General features: G+C 34.7%; 1 protein-coding gene and 2 long non-coding RNA genes across 6 annotated transcripts; 1 reads left to right on the plus strand and 2 right to left on the minus strand.

Annotated features, from left to right (window-relative positions):
• Positions 1-837: 837 nt before the first annotated feature.
• Positions 838-5,353, minus strand: LOC129301777 (uncharacterized). Its single transcript, XR_008591090.1, has 4 exons — positions 3,081-5,353; positions 2,664-2,799; positions 2,002-2,090; positions 838-1,178 (listed from the first exon to the last, which is right to left on the minus strand). It is a non-coding gene; the product is annotated as an uncharacterized LOC129301777 (long non-coding RNA).
• A 139-nt stretch (positions 5,354-5,492) lies between these two features.
• Positions 5,493-7,691, minus strand: LOC129301778 (uncharacterized). Its single transcript, XR_008591091.1, has 3 exons — positions 7,404-7,691; positions 7,166-7,250; positions 5,493-6,066 (listed from the first exon to the last, which is right to left on the minus strand). It is a non-coding gene; the product is annotated as an uncharacterized LOC129301778 (long non-coding RNA).
• A 1,660-nt stretch (positions 7,692-9,351) lies between these two features.
• Positions 9,352-20,168, plus strand: LOC129302950 (auxin response factor 6-like). 4 transcript variants are annotated; one of them, XM_054941893.1, is made up of 15 exons: positions 9,358-10,044; positions 10,543-10,670; positions 11,503-11,601; positions 11,687-11,743; positions 11,828-11,986; positions 12,094-12,178; positions 13,808-13,898; positions 14,420-14,584; positions 14,689-14,811; positions 15,363-15,438; positions 15,556-15,700; positions 15,795-16,646; positions 16,776-16,918; positions 17,839-18,029; positions 19,550-20,168. In XM_054941893.1, exons 1-15 carry the CDS (start codon positions 10,002-10,004, stop codon positions 19,752-19,754), a joined length of 2,562 nt encoding a protein of 853 aa, XP_054797868.1. In that variant the 5' UTR covers positions 9,358-10,001; the 3' UTR covers positions 19,755-20,168. The 4 variants fall into 4 exon arrangements, with proteins under 4 accessions (XP_054797866.1, XP_054797867.1, XP_054797868.1 ...); XM_054941891.1 differs by having other exon boundaries at positions 9,352-10,044; positions 15,795-16,918; XM_054941892.1 differs by having other exon boundaries at positions 9,353-10,044; positions 10,558-10,670; positions 15,795-16,918.
• Positions 20,169-21,653: the final 1,485 nt, after the last annotated feature.

The following is a 21,653-nucleotide window of genomic DNA, read 5'->3' on the forward strand; positions in this document are numbered from 1 at the left end:
TTTAAAGCTCACACGTCACATTCAAAGGATACTATAAGTATACCAAATTTCAAAAAGATCCAACGGTTGGATTAAAAATTAGACATGTTAAAAAATTGGTTATTTTTGCTGTCATGACAGCACTTTCGGACCAACTTCCAGAGTGCACCATTTCATCATCTGATCTCCGATCGGAGTGATTCCAAAGTCCATATGTCACTTTTAAAGAATACTATTAGCATACTAAATTTTAAAAAGATCCAACGGACGGATTGAATTTTATGCAGGTTACAACATCAATATTGTAGCTGTTATGACAGCAATTTAATGCTGTCATGACAGCGCCTCCAGACCAAATTCCGAAGTGTGTCGTTTTTCTGTCCGATATCCGATCGACGTGATTCCAAAGCCCACACAAAGCTTATAAAAGGTTTTACTTGTGACCCAAATTTTAGAGAAATCCAACGGTCGGATTAAGATTTGGGCACCCGGATGCAAAAGTGCAGCTTTTTGGTAAAAACCATTTTCAAAATTGTCCAAATCTCATCCTAATGGTCACAAAACTATGAGAATACTTTGGACACGTCAAATAAGATTAAAAATACCTGATAGAACATTCAAATGATGGAAAACCTCTATACATCAAAATTTGATCACCCGGGTGCCATTTCCCAAAATGGACCCTAGACCCCCAAAATGCACAAATCATACAAGAGTGGTCTCAAATCAATCCAAATACCATGTATTTATATAAATACATATACTAAATATTTTCACTTGGCTCAGAGCTCCTTGTGGGGCCCACGCACCCACTCTCTCTATCCAAGGTGTTTGTTTGCCCATAGCACACTATTTGCAATGCAACCACTTTGCATTTGCTTATAAAATCACATATATATATATATCAAATAAAGATCTGCTTGTAATAGAAACTTGGTCTACTAAGTAAATCCATCAAAACCACACACCATAACCAAGTTTCCTAGCCACAAGTCTGCAAACAGACAAAAATTCATACACAAGCACACAATCCACACATATTCACACATACATACATAATCATATCCTACTGGCACCCTAATCCTAAATACATTACAATATATTTGCTCAAGAGAAAGGGGTTGCAGTTCTTTACAAATCACAAGCAAACCCCTAGCTTTGCTCTTTTCCCCATCCACCACTGGATCCTTCGCCTGGACCTAGAATATTGAAAAGAAAGGGGTGAGACAACCACAGTCTCAGTAACAGTGAAATCTACATTGATTATTACAAAGTAAGCCATAATCAAATAAATGAATAATAAATTCAATATAGTATATAATTTAGCCATTTAAAATGCATGAATGCATGACCTAGGCTGGTATGGCCTTTCATGACCAACAGAATGACCCCTGGCACTCTTTAACTTGTAGGTAAACCTTCTGCCTACTTGTACCTCCACAGGCACAAAACATAATCTAAGGCATGATCTAATCCACCGAACCTCCTATGCCCCTTTGACGTGAATCCTAAGCAGTTAAACCTAACTCCCTCCCAGAGCCAGCCCAACTTACTTTCCATGTGAGAGCTACCTTGGTTTAGGCACTCAACCTCACACTTCATATGTTGGATTCCCTCCCCCACTGAGAGGTGTCGAACACTCAATACACTAACCACTTTAGTGCACTGAGCCCACAATACGTAAGACAACACTGAGTACTGACAGTGTGCCATAGAATATCAAAAATCCACACCTTCTCATTGGTGAACTCCCATCAAGATCATGCCTTTTACTCTTGTCTATCTTTCCTGAGTATTGACCATTCAACACTCTAAAGTAGTATAACATTTATAAATCTCATTTCCATAAAAACATTGTTATTAAACAATTAGAAAACATATTTGTACTATAATCAAAGTAGTACCCCATAACCCCTTATAAAGCACATTTAATCTTTTAAAACATGTAATGCATGATAATTAGTAATATTTATTCAAAAATAACTAAAACAAAGTAATAAAAAATATAAATTCCCTTGTTACCTCAACTCTTTGGTACCAAAAGGGTTCCCCTTGTACAAAATAGGGCTCGGCTTGTTCCTTACTTCTCAATAAGTTCCACCAACAATTTTCTACAACATATAAGTGATCCACATCACTTATCATGACAAATAGCATCAATGAAGACTATAACTCATACCACACAACTTGGGTCTATGAGCCATAATCCATCCCAATGGTCATATATTTAACCAACCATTCACATAGTATCACTTAACCACCAAAACCATTTATTAGCCATCACTAGGCTAAATTTCTAATTTATATAAAATTTTTAATCAATTAAAAACCTTTACTTAGTGCCACCAACTTTCACCATTAGCCCTTATAATGAAAACCAAACCTTAATTTAAATCTTATTGGGCTCAAATAGCAAAATTATAATTAAATCAATAAGCTTAAACCATTGAAGAGCAAAAACTCAATTTCTCAGGATTTATTTTGTGCCCAAAACACCTCTTTTCATCCAATTATCCACTCAAAATATTAGATCACTATATAGAAACTCAAAACATGCTCCCTAGGATCCAAAAAAACAAAAGCTTACAAGAATAAAGCCTTTGGGATCAAAATCCAAAAATCTCCTCTTCCAAAAATTGAAGAAAATCAAGAGAAAGAGCAGAGGATTGAAGTAGGGAGTTTACCTATCGTGTAGCCGAGCTTGCAACGGTCGTAAAGACTCCTAGATCCAAGCCTAACTCCCTCCCTTTCTCTTCTCTTCTTCCTCTCTCCCTCTCGTACGTTTCCTTTCCTTTCTTTTCCAATTCAGTTTCTGCATTTCTGCATCAGTTTTGGCCTTTAAATTGTTGGTCAAAAAGTTTGGAGAAAATTACAAGAAAGGGCCCAACATTTTTTATTATTGCACAAAAGCCCGGGTCAACTTTGGTAATTTTTTCCATAATTAAAAATCAAATAAAACCAAACTTTTGCTTAGTAAAATTCAAACTATAAGCCTCTATTAAATTATTCTAAATTTTAATTTAATTATAGATATTTTATTTTATTTTTAAAATAAATTTGAGTCTTAAAATTTTTAGGATGTTACACCCATCGTCACTCACCCTCCGATTGAATAACGCCAGCTGACCCACTAATATGCATGGTGTTACTCAGAGTCTTTCCCAAGTTCTTGCCTCGCTTCATCACAAAGTGCATGTTGTGCATGACTGGTTAAGCAGCGACAAGAAACCACTACTACCTTAGAAGAGGCCACCATCAGTTTCTGATGATTTTGATGAACAACGTTTTTTCCTCCTCCCTTTGCTCCTCTTTCTCTGCCGCCTGGGTTGAAGGAGAAGCTGGTGACCAAAGTAAGAAGCATGAGAAGAAGCAACAAGAACCTCATTGACGACGGTGCTAGTGCCATCTGGAACAAGAAGTTTCAATCTAGCAAAGCAAGCCCTCTTAAATCAGATAACAACAGCAAAGCAGCAGTAGATAAAAAACAAGAAGCATTTATGTCAAATAAGAAGAGGAGCGCCGCAACAAATTTCTTGAAAAGGATAAAGAAAAACAGCCCTAATGAGGTGATAAAGGGCGGCGGAAGCAGAGAGAGAGTGGAGGGAGAAAACATGCCGATATACTCCGGGAGCAATGCCGGCAATGATTTCTCAAAGGTTTTGACACAGAACAGGAAAAGATTAATGGGAGACACAAACAATGGCGATATCTCAAGAAAATTCCTGACCTGGTTAAGCAAAAGAGATAAAGAGGAGAGAGATAAGGAGAAGGGGGAGGAGAGAGCAGATTGAGAGTGGGCCTCACTATATTTTAAACATTAACAGCGTTAACTTCATACTAACGGTGGGTGCTAGATTATCACACATTTAAGCATTTAAAATGTTTAAAATGTACCAAATACAAATTTAAAGTTTAAATTATCCTTAAATTTATAATTTAAAATTCAAATTATTTCTCATATCAAGAGGATTCAAGGAAATTAATATTAGGCAAACGGGCTACGGTTTTACGAGTTAGGTTGGGCTACCTATCAATTAAAAAACTCAACCCATTTTTTGGCAAATTGCCCGCAAAAAATTCACCAAAATTTTTTCTTTAACAATTTAAAATTTATATAATATAAATATATATATATATATTTAGTCCACATTTTAAGGCAAATTAGTAATTAAAAAACTTATAAATAAATAAAATAAACATATAATTTATCAAGCAAATTTTAGTGTACATTCTATGAAAAATTAACAATTAACAAGTATCCAAATACAGCCATCACAATTGAAATTGTTCAATAGCACACTACTTGATTTCAAAGTCCACTCAAACTCTAAATTAACAATAGTCCAGCTTTTAAGTAAACACAATGCTCAAAATACTATTATTAAGTCCTTAACTTTCTTTTCTTCAACACATAAGAGATAAAATTTGCACATGCAAAGGTATCACACCCATAAAACAGATAATGACTAGCATGGTATAAGAACCATATCATATATTCCTTAAGCTTTAAATCAAAAATTTTCTATTTTCAAAACGTAATTATATTTATCCTAAAATTATAACATCCTTAATCATTTTCATGTTAACACAAGCTTTACTTTTTTTTCATATAAGTAGGGCCTATCAAAAACTTTACAATACAATATTTAAACTAAATAAGATAACAATCAGAAGTTCAGCTCCTTCCAACTAGTAGATAGAGTATATAACCAAATTGAAGACCTTAATTATAGCATATGTCGAGCATATAACCGCACTCTTTAAAGATAAAATATATAAGTTTTTAGAATTACATAAAAAAGGAGAGAGAGTCTTAAACAAATTTCCCCTTAGCAGTGATACTCCCCTCATAAGTCATAGTAGGTTTAGTGTCGGCTAATGAATCTAAGATTAAAATAAATTTTCAATGAATAATGTCTCAATTTAGATTTCATTGAAGTAAAATGAGGAAATGTTTATAAAATAATTATAAGTTCCACAATAATAACCATTATTATAATGAAAACACATTGTGTGATATAGTAGTTTTATCTAAATAGGTGAACCAAATAGATGCATAGTCGATTAAAGGTAATACAATTTTTCAAGTTATAACCTTTGTTCTACAATTGAATTATATAATTTCACCTTATAAAATCTTATACCATTAGATAGCAATTTATTTAATAGAAAAAGAAATTAAAACAATAAATTTCTAAAAATTACATTTCAGCAAGATTTTATTAGAACGATTGCCAAGCGTGAACACAGTGTTCATAAAGGTAAATAACCAATAAGCGTGCACACACAATCCATGAGGGTAAGTAATCAAGTAAGGTTTAGAACCATCAAATGATCAAGCGCGGCTATAGGCCACAAAATAAGCACAGGCACAAGGCTTACCAAAACAAGTGTGAGTACAATGCTCAAGAATTACCATCCCTTCTGTTTCACGTGTTTTGGCCTTCGCACGGGGCTAGTACCTCGTAAGCACCCAACTAGGTAGGTGTACTAGAGAGCACCAATGGCTAATGATATTATCGTTAGTAATTAGCGTTTTGATTCAATCCCATATTTTAAATCAAACATACATGGGTCAATAAAATCAATATACTATTTATTTTCAACATTTCTCATCATATTCAACATGAATGAATGCATCTGTAGATATCCTGTGCATGAATCATGATAGTTAAATTATTCTTTAAATATAAAATTAACATTTTCAATATAGTAGATATTTTTAAATGTTCAATTGAAAGATAAATCCAACATGTTCTATAAAACATAATATAATAAAAAACATTTTCATGTAGGACAATTGATAATAAAATTAAGATTATGAACCAAAATAAATAAATAAATTAAAATACTCTATCATTTGTTCTCGTGGAATAAAAAGGATTATATAAATAAAAGAGATGGCACATAAATATGCTAAATCAATATATATATATATATATATATATATTAAAAATGAATTTGTCAAAGAGTCATTGAGATGCTATTCATTTATCTATAATACACCCAAGTACAAGAATTGATTTCTTAGGATTTCAATCTGCTCTTCCTTACCACTTCAATTGAGATTTGCTTTCTCTAGATCCCCTATTCAATAATTAAAAAAAAAAATTAGTGACCTTTGCCCAAGTTTAACAAACTCTCTTCTAATAATAATACCATAGTAACTAAATTCCCAAATTAATTCAATTTATTCTCTTGATCACTTCACGACCCAAAATCTATAGTTCAAACTAATTTAGAGGAGTAGAATAGATAAATCTTAACTCTAATATTTCTCAAATATTGCATCAAATGTCCAACTAACTACACATTACCTCCATAATTATCAAGTTTATTTGCATTACTCAAGTTAAACTCATAACAACTTAATAATCAGAATTCTTCACAAAACTCAAGTCAATTTTATGAAAATTTAGCACCCAAGCCAAGTATATCTTCATAAGGCTTAAAGAGTTAATGAAATTTAAGAAAACTCATAATCAAATAAAACTCTTTCTAATAAACATGTTATCAAACATCCTAAAGATATTTCAAGAATGAGTATAAATGATGATTTAGTTCTAGGATTACCAACTCAAATATTTTTCCCAAAAAAACTTTTAAATTCTACTCTAACTTTTATCACCAAGAACAAATGCCTTCGATGATTGTGTAACCATTGATGAGATAACTATCACAAATATGTTGCCTCCTTAAATCCAAAATCCCCCCTTTTTCAAACATTCCATTAAATATATTTTATTTTGCACATTCCTTTTTCAGATTGCCTTATATTCATATCAGAACTAGTCAAACTTCCTAACTTCTATTAAAGAAAATTGTATTATAATGATGATCTAATTAACATCAATATAATCAACCTATATATCTTGTCCTATATGCTAAATTCTCTAATAAGCATTTCATTAAGCATTTTGTAAGCATTAATCCTTAAACTATAATTCCAAACTATTTTCTTTACAAATCCCATTCCAATAGCTTGCAGCGTAAATTTCAATTTTATCAAATTTTCATTCCTAACAAATAATCAAATTTTCATTCCAATATAGCTAGTTTGAAATTCCCCATTCTCCCTCCTATTCACACAATGGCTGTAACAAAGGGAAAGTCAAAATCCCACATCAACAACATTCAACAACAAACACGCACAGACAAATAGTGGGAGAAAATGAATTTAGCTCACCAAGTCAGTTGAGAACAATGAGAAGAACTTGAAGCTTCTTCATCCCAAATCAGTGACTATGAGCGGGAGGAAGAAGGGGACGCTGCTGCATGAAGGAGGAGAAGGAAGAATGACTATGACTCACCAACAAAGCAGATGAAGGATGATAAAAAGGAACCAAAGCTTACACATCCACACCAGATCAAATCAGTCAAGAGGAGGAGAAAAACTGAGGAAGGAAAGGACCAGAAAATTGAACCTTTTGCAGCAAAGGATGACCGTCACAGGCCAAAATCGAAGAACCCACAGCCGGCGATGGAAAAGAATGATGACCGGATGAGCTTTACGATGACCCGCGATGGTTCGTGTTCCGCGGTGTAAAATAGGGGAGAGCAAAATGAATCTCAATGCTTCCACGCGACACCACGATGGAGGAAGAAGAAGAAGACCTTTCATGGTTGCTGCCGCTAAATGAGAATGATGACAGATGAAGACCAGAGATTAGGGGTGAGACTCGTGCGCGCGCTCTCTTCCTCAATCTCTCTTGGTCAACTATCAACACCAAATGAATTAAAAAGCTTCCCGATTCCTTTTATCTCTAATTCTCTCTCTATTTTTTTAAAGCCAGAGCGCAAAATGGTAATTTAATTAAGTTGTTAGAAAAAAGAAAAATTTTCTTCCCTTGCCTTGAGAGGGTTCAAACGAGAGACCTAGTATATAAAAGAGTGACTTAATTACTACGAAACTAACTCACCTCCTTGATAAATTTACACTCACGCACACAGGCACGCATAATTTCAATTAAATATTGGATCATTACAAAAGGCATCTTTCACCTTTCCTTTATAACATCATACTTGCAATTTAACTAATTTTATTAATTGTCAAATTCAAAATCATGAACCCCATGCAAACAGATTAACAATTATCTTTTCGATGAAGAAAATATTAACAATTTAGCTAATGCTATTGGTTATTTAACTCAAAACCAAGAACCATATACGAACTGATTAAGCAACAACGAAGCTAACAATTTCATAATACAATTATGTAGAAAGCTAGAAAGTTTATAATCTCTCTCACTACAATGCACGCCTGTTTATATATATATATATATATATATATATATGTTTGAGAAAAGATGAGTTCCACCACCCACCACTCTAAATTTAAAAAAATAAAAAAAAGAAAAACTTGTTGGCAAGCTAGTCTGCGGGTTAGGTTTAGATAGGTGTTGGAAAAATTAAAATTTTCAAATTAAATAAAAAAAAGGTTGGCTTATTTTGCTAGATTTTTATCATTAATCATCTTCTCATTTAGATGTATTATCTTTCTTATTATGAAAAAAATTTAAATATAAACCTATATTATTTTTCTCAGTGGATTCATTTTTGTGATTTCAATCAATATATCTTATGAGATTAACAAATACTTCTTCTATTAAAAAATGTAAGGCATTTTTAATTGAATCTCAATAAAGTAATTACCTACTTTTCAACTAATCTTATCTTTTCATATTTATTTTTGTTAAACACCCTACAATAAATACAAAGTTATTATCAATAGGAGTACTTTTGATAAAAAAGACAATAATTATACATCAAAAGATTTAAAAATGTCTTACATTTTTAACATCTAACTCCTCAAAAAATGTCTTATATTTTCAAACGAAGGGGGTAATATATATTCAAAATACTTCTATAAAAATTAATAAATCATTAATTTACAAACTATAAAAAAAATTTCACTCATAAATTATAAAAAAAGTTTACATTATCTTTTAAATATAAAAATTATATTTAGAAGTCATAAGTTATAAGCTTAAAAAATATTATCATTACTATATATTTATAAAAAGATATATTGAAATTAAAAATAAAAAATTATTTTTTAAGAAATATATTAATTCATTTTAGTTTGTTAATTTTACAAGTTGAATTAGTACAATTTATTTTAAAAGTGAGTTAATTTTTTTAATTCAATCTATTAAATTTAACAAGTTAAATGGGTTTGTAAGCAAGTTCAACCTCATTTTCGCGACTTCAAGGAAATCAAGTGACGGTGACAGTTAAATACTTGAATCTCTATCATTTTATCTTTTTGATGAATAGGGATCTACGAAACGTAGAAGGTGCGGAACGGTTCTGTAGGTAACTACATTGGTTCTTATTACAACCATTGGCACTATAAATAGGCCTACGTACAACACTGACCATTATTGAATTGATTGATGATTGAAGTGATCGTAGTCCAAGACTTTATCTTGACCAAAGGGCTGAGCTTGAGCTGAGTAAGAGTTCCACAACGCTACAGGTCTCCCTCTTTCCTTTTTGCTACCTCGCTTCGCTTTCTTCCATTGAAATCCAATCCGGAAAGCTTCCACGAATGTCGCTCTCGCTTCCTTAAGCTTTTTCCTCGCTTTCTTCCCGCTTTTCATTCCACTGTTCTGGTTTACTCAATTTGAGATCTGGTATCCTAGGGTTTTGAGCTGCAAAAAGCTGCTTTTGGGGTTGGAGTTGTGGATTTGGGTTTCGAGAAGTTTAATTCTGGGATGTTGGAGTTGAATGTGGTGCGTCTTCTCGGGGGTGGAAGTGTGAACTAGAAGATCTGGGGGTTATGAGAACGAGAAGGTTTGGGTATTGCATTGGAACTGGTTTTGGATGATATTTTATGGCGTCTTCTGTGAATCTTGGAATCTTGAGTGGGTTGGGGGGGGGGAGGGGGGCTGGGTGCGGAGAATATGAAGAATGTGCCTTGATAATGCTTTGATACAAGGCAAGCTAGCAAGTAATTGGACGCTATTGGATTTTGGGTTTAAAGGCTGAGAGTGTTTTTGGTTGCTTGGACATATCTTAATATGAATCTTTCTTCTTCAGGACTTGTTCAACCGGCTCAAGAAGGTAACATCATCTTTGTGCTGTTTAGTACTTTAGCTTATAAGTTGTCCAAGTTTTCTTTTTCTTTTCCCATTTCCCTTTTCCTTCCCCCACCCTGACCCCCGGGGGAATGTACTGTTTACTTTGTCCGGGGTAATTCTTAGTTTCACGAGGCAGTTGTCTTTGTCGTCACATGGCTCGTGCATGTCATTTTTGGTATTATATTGAATCAACTTTGTTATGGGAAGAAAGTAGACTCTGGAGTTTTGTTTATAGATTTATACGTTTAAGTCAAGCTCATGACGTCTGAATCATCTAATTCACGTCCGAATTGCTCATGGCGAGCTCTGTAAATATGTAGAAATTTATTATTTATAGTTAGGTTTGAAGTGTTGAACTTATGTACTAGTCATGCATTATTATTAGTATGCGATCCTTTTTATATATGTATAGTTAAAAGGATGCAATAGACTTGACAAATTATTTTTTCGAGTCTGCAAATTAAAATGTTATACACACCAGCTTGTGATTATGCAGGGGAGAAAAAATGTTTGAATTCTGAACTATGGCATGCATGTGCTGGTCCTCTTGTGTCCCTGCCACCTGTTGGAAGTCGTGTGGTATACTTTCCCCAAGGTCACAGTGAGCAGGTCAGGAGGACAACTTTCATCTTATTAGTTGGGTGCTATTATGCTACTTTAATTGTTTTTTCAATGGATGTTTGGTGAGAGATTTTTATGCTTGTCCAAGAACACAAGATTGCATAGAGCTGATAAATGAGGTGTCAGAGAGTCACAATGAATAGGTCAATCATACTATTTTGATCTGCAAACTTGATTTGGGTAGGCTAGAGTTTCTCTCTGTAAATATATGATAAAAGCTGTGATGCGTGGGCAATCCCATATGTTAATATAAAGGTCATGGGATTTTTATATGGGCATGAAAAAGAACCACAGTGGGCCTACCACAAGAACATGATTATCAGTTGACTTCTTGGATATATGTGAGAGCTATTTATTTGGTAGAGGTGGGAGACCATCTACAGTGTGGAGCTTTAATCTTTAGTCAAATGATTTATTAGTATAGAGGGAACAAAATTGATTAAAAAATAACCATTATTTCATTATAATAGTATAATCAACTTTTGTTTGATTATCCCCTGTTATTATTGCTGCTGCTCGAGCTTATGAGTCATGTTGTTGCCATCTCGTGTTATTGGCTTTGTGTGATAATCAAATTGCATGTGTCTTCCATGTTTGTATATATTGGACTAGGTTGAAAGTGAGGACCTTTTATATAATCTAGATGGACAAATAAAGCTCTGTAATGACCTGCAATTTGCATTAATCTGAATAGATGATGTTCCTGACATGCTTGTACATTTTATATTTCTTAAGGGCAGATTGCTTCTCATGCTTTTCATTTGTATATGCTCTCATTTTGTTAATTGACAAAATTAAGTGTTCATTGTCCTTTTTGCAGGTTGCTGCCTCAACAAATAAGGAAGTAGATGGACATATTCCCAATTACCCTAACTTGCCACCGCAGCTTATCTGTCAGCTTCACAATGTGACAATGCATGTAAGGATTGATCTGTTTGAGTAAATCTGCTTTGGAACGTTATTGTAGGGTTACTTTCTAAGCCTTTAAGCTTTATGACTTGCAGGCAGATTTAGAAACAGATGAAGTATATGCTCAAATGACTTTGCAACCTTTAAGTCCGGTACTTACTTTTCGACTGTTTGGTTTTATGAAATGTTTTCATCATTTTTATTTTAGTCATATCTTGACATCATATGTTTTGTAGCAAGAGCAAAAGGATATATATCTACTGCCTGCAGAATTGGGTACTGCCAACAAACAACCAACCAACTACTTCTGCAAAACATTAACAGCAAGTGATACCAGCACTCATGGAGGATTCTCTGTTCCTCGAAGAGCTGCTGAAAAAGTCTTCCCTCCGCTTGTGAGTAATGTTGCCTTATGGTTTGGTCAGTTATATATGACATGTAGCAATTACCTTGGAAGCTCTTAACCTTTTTTTCCCCTTCCTTTTTTCAATTTATTATTTAGGATTACTCGCAGCAGCCTCCTGCACAGGAACTAATTGCAAGGGATCTCCATGATAATGAATGGAAATTCAGGCACATTTTTCGAGGTTGGCTTTTTGAAGTATTCATTATATTTATATAATATTTGAATGCATTGTCAGTTTACTTTATCCTGCTAGATTTAATTATGGGTAACTCTGCACCACTTATCTGAGCATGTATCTGTAAATCCAAAATCTCCAATTTCAAACTTTCTAGATATTTTGATGCAAACCTTTACAATTGAGGTAACATTTAGGGCAAGGTATAATTTTTAATAGAGTAATTTTATTTTGGGGACATAGAATATATATTATATATATTATGGTTTATTAGGCTAAAACTTTTGACAAAATGTGTTATTTTGGCTAGACCATCTTATTTTTGTGGGCTAAAGTGCTCATTCAAACTCTCGAGCAGCAAATTCAGCCAAATAGAAATATGATATGATTGATAGGGATAGCGTGTGTCAATTTTAATGATCATGCAAGGATCCTATATGATTTTGATTTTATAAGTGACTTACTTCATTTGAGCATGGCAGGATGTATGGTCCTGCTAATCAGATCTTGACCATCTTGCTGGTTTGGTTGTCTAAGGATTGAATCCTTTGCTTTACCACGACAATTTATTAAAGTATTTAGTTGATATTGAGAGAGAAAGAGAAAGAAGAGGAGAGAGATAATGAGAAATAGAGAAAGAGAAGCAATCTAAATTGGCAAATCTTACTGGAATTGAGTTTAAAAATCGGGCATACTACTGCCTCTTATATATAGGCGTTATTCTCTTCTTAATAGATGTCCTAATAATCCCACTAATATTAGGATAACATTCAAATTCTATCTAAATCTTACAAATATCATTTAAATCCTAACTAATTATAATAGTAATAATTCTTATTTTAATTACATAGCAATAGCCCCTTCCCAAAAGACCCTTGTGCCCAAGGATCGAGTGCATAGAAAATTGTATCAATCTAGACCCCCAAAGCATCCTCATTAAATCCATTGGAACCAAGGTGGAACAAATAGCCGAGTAGGGAGCAGTCGAAAAGCCCATTTCTAGTAGTCATCTCGTGGCCCACTAGTTATGAAGGTAGGTGGAACTTGAATTGGGCCCAAGCTTTTAGTTCAACAAACTTCACCAATCCCATTAAAGCTTACTTTTGCTTCTGAACATGCCGCATGCATGCAAGTTGCCCTTTCATTGACTTTTCTCCTTGCAACATATGAAAATTTTTTATGCTAGACATCCCACTTGCTCATTCTTCAGTTGATGAACTTGTTGACAAGAAGATGAGGAAAGAGGGACATACAATGCTATTAAAGTTTGTCTTGGCATCTTGACCTAATTTAAGGGTGAAACAAAAGGAAATGGAAACAACAACATGCCTTAAGTCATTGGGTGGGGTCGGCTACATGGATTGCACGATGCCATTATGCTTTATCATTAGCCAAGCTTTTAGGAATATTATTATTTAAGAGGTCTTGTTCAATAACTTTCATAAGTGTTTTCTTTGATCTTCTTCCACCCCGCTTTACGGGGCTCAAAAGTAATGGCAAAATAAATGTAAATAAAACAACTTAAAACACTTGATTTGGCAAGTAATGGTCATGGTTTGCTTGCATGGATTTTGTAATTGATGCTTGAACTACTTGGCTTCTTACTATTTTTGTTTTTGTTTTTGTTTTTTGCAGGTCAGCCGAAGAGGCATCTTCTAACTACAGGGTGGAGTGTTTTTGTTAGTGCTAAGAGGCTTGTTGCTGGTGATTCAGTCCTTTTTATCTGGTACACAATTTTTGTTTATATCTATTGACCTTCAGGAGATTTGTTTTTCATTGGTCTCAATTGTAATTGTTATTGTTAGTATCATTTTTGAGGCTCATGATTATAAAGGAAAAAGCAGTGGGCATTTAAAAACTTTGAAATTTGCTGGCAAATCTGCATTGATTGTTTTAGTAGATTCTTAGAAGCCATCAAGGGAAAACATGGAATCTTAGACTAAGTGATGCATTTTTTTTTTGAGGGTCAGCATAGGTAATGCATATTATAATGCTTATAATAGTCAAATAGGTTTTCCCTTCTGATAAAACATCTGTCTGTGGGGCTTTCTTAACCTGATTTTATACATTGATCTCATTAGTCTGTTATAACAAAATAACCATCCTTTCTTCACAGCATCTGCTGTCGTCATCAATTTGAATGATCAGTGATGATGAATTTTTCTTTGTATCTCTATTTGAGCTGTTAAAATTTTAGAATAAGCAACAAGTAGTAGCATAATCCATCTTCCTGCTCTTTTGCACCAGGAATGACAAAAATCAATTACTCTTGGGAATTCGGCGAGCAAATCGTCCACAGACTGTCATGCCATCTTCAGTTCTGTCAAGTGACAGCATGCATATTGGTCTTCTTGCTGCTGCAGCTCATGCGGCTGCCACAAATAGCCGCTTTACTATATTCTATAACCCAAGGTTGATAACTTTAATGTTATAGATGGTAGTTATTGCAATACAAATCTTTCTGAATCCTAACTTTCACAAGTCAAACTTGTTAATTTCTATTTTCTTCTTAATAGGGCAAGCCCATCAGAATTTGTGATTCCCTTGGCTAAGTATGTCAAAGCTGTGTATCATACCCGAGTTTCTGTTGGTATGCGATTTAGGATGCTATTTGAGACAGAAGAATCAAGCGTCCGTAGGTAGGTATTACTTGTGTTCATGACATGATTTTCCACTGGTCTGGTCATTTTATAATCAAACTCGGCTGTCACATTATACATTATTTGCACAATATTTTGTTTTACATTGAAAGGAGCTATATGAATGAGGAGCTTCTGTTATTAATATTATCTATATGAATTTAAATCATAGTCTACAAGGAGCTATACTATTCCCAAGTGGTGAATAAAAAGCAACTCAACCCAGGGACTGAGTAGCTGCACAGGTTTCAACAGCTAGATGGTGATGAAATTTAGAAAATGTTTATATTCTTTTCAAAGGGTGGAAAAATAACGCTGAATTAATCTGGATTGTGCATTTTTACATTCTTTCAAGAGACAAAGCTGAAGCTTTTGTCATAAAAGGGGGGGAAAGATGAAGCTGGAGCTTTTGTGAATCATTGCTATCATTGTCATCGTTGTCATCATCATATCATTACAAGAACAACCGCCATTTCCTTTCATTACTGCTTATTTTCTGTGGTTTTATTAAGCATTGATTCGTTCACTGAATTTAGTATGTCCTTGTCCAGATACATGGGTACTATAACAGGCATTAGTGATTTGGATCCTGTTCGCTGGCCAAATTCACACTGGCGTTCCGTAAAGGTTTGTCAAGATTGTTCATTTTAGACAGCTATGGGACTTGTCAATACAGTTTTTTGAACAATATTTGGAACCTTTAAAGATGATGTAGAATGTGTACTATTTCACCTATTGGTGTAGGTTGGCTGGGATGAGTCCTCTGCAGGGGACAGGCAGCCTAGAGTTTCGTTGTGGGAGATTGAACCGTTGACAACATTCCCTATGTATCCATCCCCATTCCCTTTAAGGCTGAAACGCCCTTGGTCATCAGGACTACCTTCTTTTGGTAGTATGCATTGTTTTACTTGTGCAGAGAGTTACATGGCATCTCCACCTTTTTTTGGCTCAAGTTAATTGCTGTCCCTGTATGTGTGCTTCAGGTATAAAGGATGGTGACGTGAGCATTAGTTCTCCATTCACGTGGCTCCAAGGTGGGCTTGGGGATCAAGGAATGCAATCTCTGAACTTCCAGGGACTGGGGGTTGCACCATGGATGCAGCCAAGACTTGATGCTTCTATGTCAGGACTTCAGCCAGAAATATACCAAGCTATGGCTGCTGCTGCACTTCAGGAAATGAGGGCAATGGGTCCATCTAAACCTTCTTCTGAATCTCTTCTGCAGTTTCAGCAGTCTTCAAATGTTCCTGGTGCTCCTTCTGGTATCCAGGGGCAAGTTTTACAGCAGTCTCAGTCGCAACATGTTCTACGCAACTTTCAAGAAAACCAGATTCCTGCTCAGTCTTCACATCTGCAACGACAGTTGCAGCGTTACCATCCTTATAATGATCAGAGGCAGCAGCAGCAGCAGCAACCTAACAGTTTACCTGTTCAGCAGCAGATCTCAAATGTTGTCTCTCCTTTGTCTAATTTTGCATCACCTACCCAGTTTCTCTCTCCATCCGTGCCAACCATTGCTTCAAATTGCCAGCAGCAGAGTTTTCCTGAACCTGCCAGGAACCAAATTCCCAGCTCTGATGTTTCTGCTATCCATAGTCTACTAGGATCGTTTCCCCAGGATGGAGTATCCCAGTTACTTAACATGCATGGGTCCAACTCTCTGGTTCCTCCTGCTTCCTTACTACCTAAGCAAATAGCTGTTGAACCTCAGCTTCAAACTGCTGCTGCTCACTGTGTATTACCCCAGATGGAAAACTTGGGAACATCACAGTCAAATGTATCTGAACTTCCTATTTTGCCTCCATTTCCTGGAAGAGAATATTCTGCATACCAAGGTGCTGGTGATCCTCAGACCAATCTTTTGTTTGGGGTTAATATTGATCCTGTTCTTATGTTACAAAATAGCATGTCCAACATGAGAAATGTTGGCAATGAGAATGATACATTATTGATGTCCTTTTCAGCTTCAAACTTCCCTGGTGCTACAGGGACTGATTATCCTCCAAGTTCAGACATGACAACATCAAGTTGTGTAGAGGAATCTGGTTTTTTGCAGTCTTCTGAAAATGTGGAGCAACCAAACACATCAACCGGAACCTTTGTCAAGGTGATATTTACTTTTAAATTTTGTGCCTTATCACCATTGTTTCTTAAAATAATGTACTCACTTTTTGTTGAAACTGGGCATGTCATATTTGGAGGAATTGCTTTCTTAAGTGTGGGACATGTCATTCTTCTAAAGTTTTTGTGAGCTAAGTTCATATAACAAGTTGTGAGGGTGTATTATAGTTGATAAATAGACAATTCCTTCTATGTTAAATTGTGTTCCAGTTGTTCAATAATGCAGTTTGTAAGTTAGAATACAAGAGGAAGAAAGGCTGGTTTATAACCTGGAGAGGGCATTAAGAACTTAATATCATAGATTGGTGTTATTCATAGGTTTAGAAACATCAAAATTTCTGGAAAATAGTGAAATAATTGGGCAGCATCTGAACATTTATGGAAAGAAGGAATTTTATGTTGCAGAGATCATTTAGGTGAACTCCTGCAGATTAATATGTATAAATGCACTTGCACTGATCATATTTGGTTGAAAAGGGAACATATAAACTGTCAATAAATGGAAACTAAGGCCTCAAGGTTCTCTAGCTCCCATCTCCAGGAAAATAGAGTTGGCATGGGTGATTTTGGAGTTCTATTCTCATGTTAGGAGATCATATTTCCACCCAGAATAGTGGAGCTACACAATTTCGCGGCTCGCATCAATCTCTTTCTAGTGTGTTGAGAAGAGGTCTACTGTCTGTGTACTTGTATTCTTCATAGCATTATTTACTGTGTATGAGCACATATATAGGTTGCTTTGTGAGTTACGTGAGTGCCTCTCAAAGCATTATTTATGAATGATCTCTTTTTGCTTGATGAGGTTATATCTAATGTTTTCTACTCTTATTTACTAGTTTTTCTCCTTTGCTGAGCTTGGACTGCTACACAATTTAGTTTTTGATGATTGTGGTGTGATTTTGACAGGTTCACAAGTTAGGGTGCTTTGGGAGGTCACTGGACATCTCTAAGTTTAGCAGCTATGATGAACTACGTAGTGAGCTTGCCCGCATGTTTGGGCTTGAAGGCCAACTAGAGAACCCTCAGAGATCAGGCTGGCAGCTTGTATTCGTTGACCGGGAGAATGATATTCTTCTCCTTGGTGATGATCCTTGGCAGTAAGTCTTGATTTATACCAGTTCTTTGGTAATTCTGTGTACTTATATCATATTGGTTGTCATTTATTAATGGCTAGCTTTCTGCTGGTGTCTGACAGTGATTATTTATGGCATGGTATGTTTACAAGATCAATGGTTCTGTTTGATGCTGTACAGATAATCTACAATTTAGTTTCATTTAAACATGGAAATGTAACATTGATTAATTTTTTTTGTCTCTCATATTTACCTTGCTCCTTGATATTGAATGCATGTATTGCTTTGATACTACTAAAATCTTGTATTTAAAATACCAGAATAATTTGCCTCTTGCATCCTTGGGGATATTTAAACTTTTAAAGTAATAAAAAATGATAATACTGTTTAAAACATTGCTGCTTGATAATTGATATGACCTTAAGAACCACAATCTATTGTGATGAACAGTGCCAATTATGAACGGATAATATAAAAGTTAAAATGATGTTGTGGATTGATTAGATATTAGGAATAGCTATAAATAGTAAAAGGTTGATTTATAGATGTATAGGTCTTGTTTGCTTACTAGAAATGAATGGAATGAAATGGATTGAAAAAATAAAGGAAAAAGTGAGATGATTAAAAGGGATAGGTAAACACATCATGAAAGGAAGGGGTAATTTAGTTTATATGGTAGAGAATTATGATTCATGAAATTTTGGGGGCGGTGATGATTTTCACATATATTAATGAGTTTTATCATGCTTACAATGAAGTGATTTAGTTTATTTTTGTCTTATTTTTTCAACTCACTCCATTCCATTCCAGTAATCAAAGAGGACCATATGTATTACTGTGCAGTATTGCTTCCATTTTGCTATATAACTTAATCAATATGACCTGTTAATTTCTTTTTCCAACTTGTATCTTAACAACTAGATCATGATTATAAGCTGCATTGCAGTAAAACCTGCTTGGTATCTCTGTTTCTTTCTTTTAGTCCGCTGAAAAAATTCATTGCTTGCATGTCATATGGTGAAACACAAGTAACCTGGACTATGGAATGATTTTCTGGTGAAGTGCCTTAGTTACAGCCAATCTTAAGAGCACCTATCCCAATTCAAAAGCTTAGACATGATTGTATTTTGGGGGGAACAGCATTCAATAAAGCATTTAATAAGGTGTCTCTAGGGAGATTGATCTTAGGTGCTCTTTCTGTTTCTGGTTCTATATTCATGCAGAAGGCTTTTAATTCCTAAAATTTATGATTTTTCATTTAGAAAAATTGTCGGTGGTTGTAGTTGAAACTTAAATGACCGAGTTTTTGTCCCAAATTTTGAATCATATTTTGTTATATACTAAGAGATTTACTACCACATGTCAAGAAGACGACCTTTTTTTGGCCATTAATAGACATCATGTGAATGTTTTATCTTGTGAATGTCAAAGCTCCATACAATTACGGCTCCTTTTTTTTTTTTGGTTGCCTCTCCTTAGCCTTTACATGCACTATGCTGTTTCTCAATTATTTCTGAAACAGTTGCACTTGCTTCTCTTTGCAGGGAGTTTGTGAACAATGTGTGGTACATCAAGATTCTCTCTCCACTTGAAGTTCAACAAATGGGCAGAGAAAGTCTGGGTCCCACAGCTTCTGCATTGGGTCATAAGCTTTCTACCACTGGCAATACTTGCGACAACTATGCAAGTCGGCAAGAGCTGAGAAATCCGAGCAATGGCATTGCGTCGATGGGGTCTCTGGACTACTAGAATGATCTGCTTCACAGGCATATCGGTTAGCAATGTCTGGAGTCATTATGGAAGATGTTTCTCATATCAGGATGGCCTGGTATTCTTATATAGCCATTTGTAGTTGAGATGCATCAGTAGTGATTCTGCAAGGCCTATTCAGATCTACAGCGAATCACTGTAAATTATAATAGGTGACTTGTTTATTTAACTGCCATTACAGCACTTAGATCAGCACTAAATGTAGAAGATGGAATCAAATCTTAATCATCAGGGTTTGTGATTTCTCCCCTTGAATTCCTCTTCCAAGTTATAGGACATATTTAGAAGAAAGATGACGATAAACTGAGTACCATATTGCTTGTTTAATTTTTCTGTTGAAGATCTCACAACTTGGTTCAATGTAACATGGTAAGTTTAATCTTTCTGATGTCATTTCAGTAGAGTTTGACCTGGTTTTGAGAGTGTTGGCTAAGCCTGGCTTGCTTGGGTCAATATTTTGTTTTCTGAAAAATTTTAAAGTTGACCTTTCATAATCAGATGATCAGTTTATATATCTAGCCACTTGTTTTATATTTTTCTTTAAATATTTATACAAAAAAGAAGGAAACGTACTCGGGAAGGATAACATTTAAAAATGCAGTGATTTGAACTTTAAAATCTAGTGGGATGATTGAGATTTCTTTTCATTTTGTATATATTTTGAGAGAAATATGATTATGATGTTAAAGACAGTTTTTGATATACTTATTTTTGTTTTCATCAAATGACCTTTATGATCCAGCCAGACCCAGCTCATTAGATTTAGATGGTGAGACCAAATGAACCTACCAATGTTGTCCGATATATTATAGTGTATTCAAATTTGAAAGCTTTCAAGAGACGTGGATGATGATGTTATGATGCCATTTCAACAAATGCGCGATGTTGTGGAGTTGGACTCACGTATCTGATGATGGCTTCTTGTGTGTTTGTGGATTTTTTTTTTGTAATATATATATTTTTTCTGTTCGTATGAATTTTGCTGTTAATATTAATTTTTTGAGTGAGTTTACATGACCTTTTTGGGCCTGTGCATGTGGGTGTTACTAAATTCTTCAACGAATATGACACTCACTGAAGTAGGGCCCATATCTGATGCAGTACACAGTTTAAGTATCGCAAAATTCAATTAACAACTTAATTGAACATAATGACTGTTGCTTTAATTATCATTTTACTTTACCAAACGGTCACTTGAAACTTGCAGTATTTAACTGTGTTGTGCAAATTTTTAAAATAATTCTCCTATCATATTCCGGTCCTAATAATTTGAAAGAATGACAGAACATTTCTCTAAAATATTTAAATTTAAATTTAAATGATAAATAAATGGTGTAAAATGTGAAAATTTCTTTCAGTTTTTTGGGCCTTGTCTGTCATTTAATTTCGTATGAAAAGACAATTTTGCCCCTCTAGAAAATTTAAAAAAAAAAAATCCCAAAACCCAATCTTCCCTTTCCCTTCTGGCCGACGTCGTGTTTCTGTCATTCGCAGAAACAGAGGACTGTTTGTTGCTCAGATCTTCTCCCTTGTACTCGTATTTGATTCCCTTCTTAACCAACGCTATCTGACTCTCACCAAACTTGCTCAGCGACAATAATGGCGGTTTATGTCAGCGCGGAAACAAAACTTGTCCTTCTTTTTCTTGCTTTCTTCTTTATTTATTATTCCTGTTCACCTCTTGCTTTCTGGTAGTTTCCTTCAACTCTATTATGGCCATTCATTCTTTTTTAATTCACCAGTTGAGAATGACATTTTTGGGAGTAAAAGAAGGGACTATTTGTTATTTACATGTGCGCAGTGGTAAACACAACACTAACCACCTTTGGTTTCTTGTAAAAATCTGGATTTGATGATTGGCTTCAGTTGCTTTATTTT

Source organism: Prosopis cineraria, unplaced genomic scaffold (genome assembly GCF_029017545.1).
Source record: "Prosopis cineraria cultivar Desert tree isolate PC_DT_omini unplaced genomic scaffold, ASM2901754v1 PC2, whole genome shotgun sequence".
NCBI classification, from domain to species: Eukaryota; Viridiplantae; Streptophyta; class Magnoliopsida; order Fabales; family Fabaceae; genus Prosopis; species Prosopis cineraria.

Bases quoted from the DNA above. Each gene is read 5' to 3' on its own strand.
- LOC129302950 (XM_054941891.1), top strand. From the start codon at position 10,002: ATGAATCTTTCTTCTTCAGGACTTGTTCAACCGGCTCAAGAAG. The intron at 10,045-10,542 runs GTAACATCATCT...TATACACACCAG, and splicing joins TGTTCAACCGGCTCAAGAAG to CTTGTGATTATGCAGGGGAG. The intron at 11,987-12,093 runs GTGAGTAATGTT...TTTATTATTTAG, and splicing joins AAAAAGTCTTCCCTCCGCTT to GATTACTCGCAGCAGCCTCC.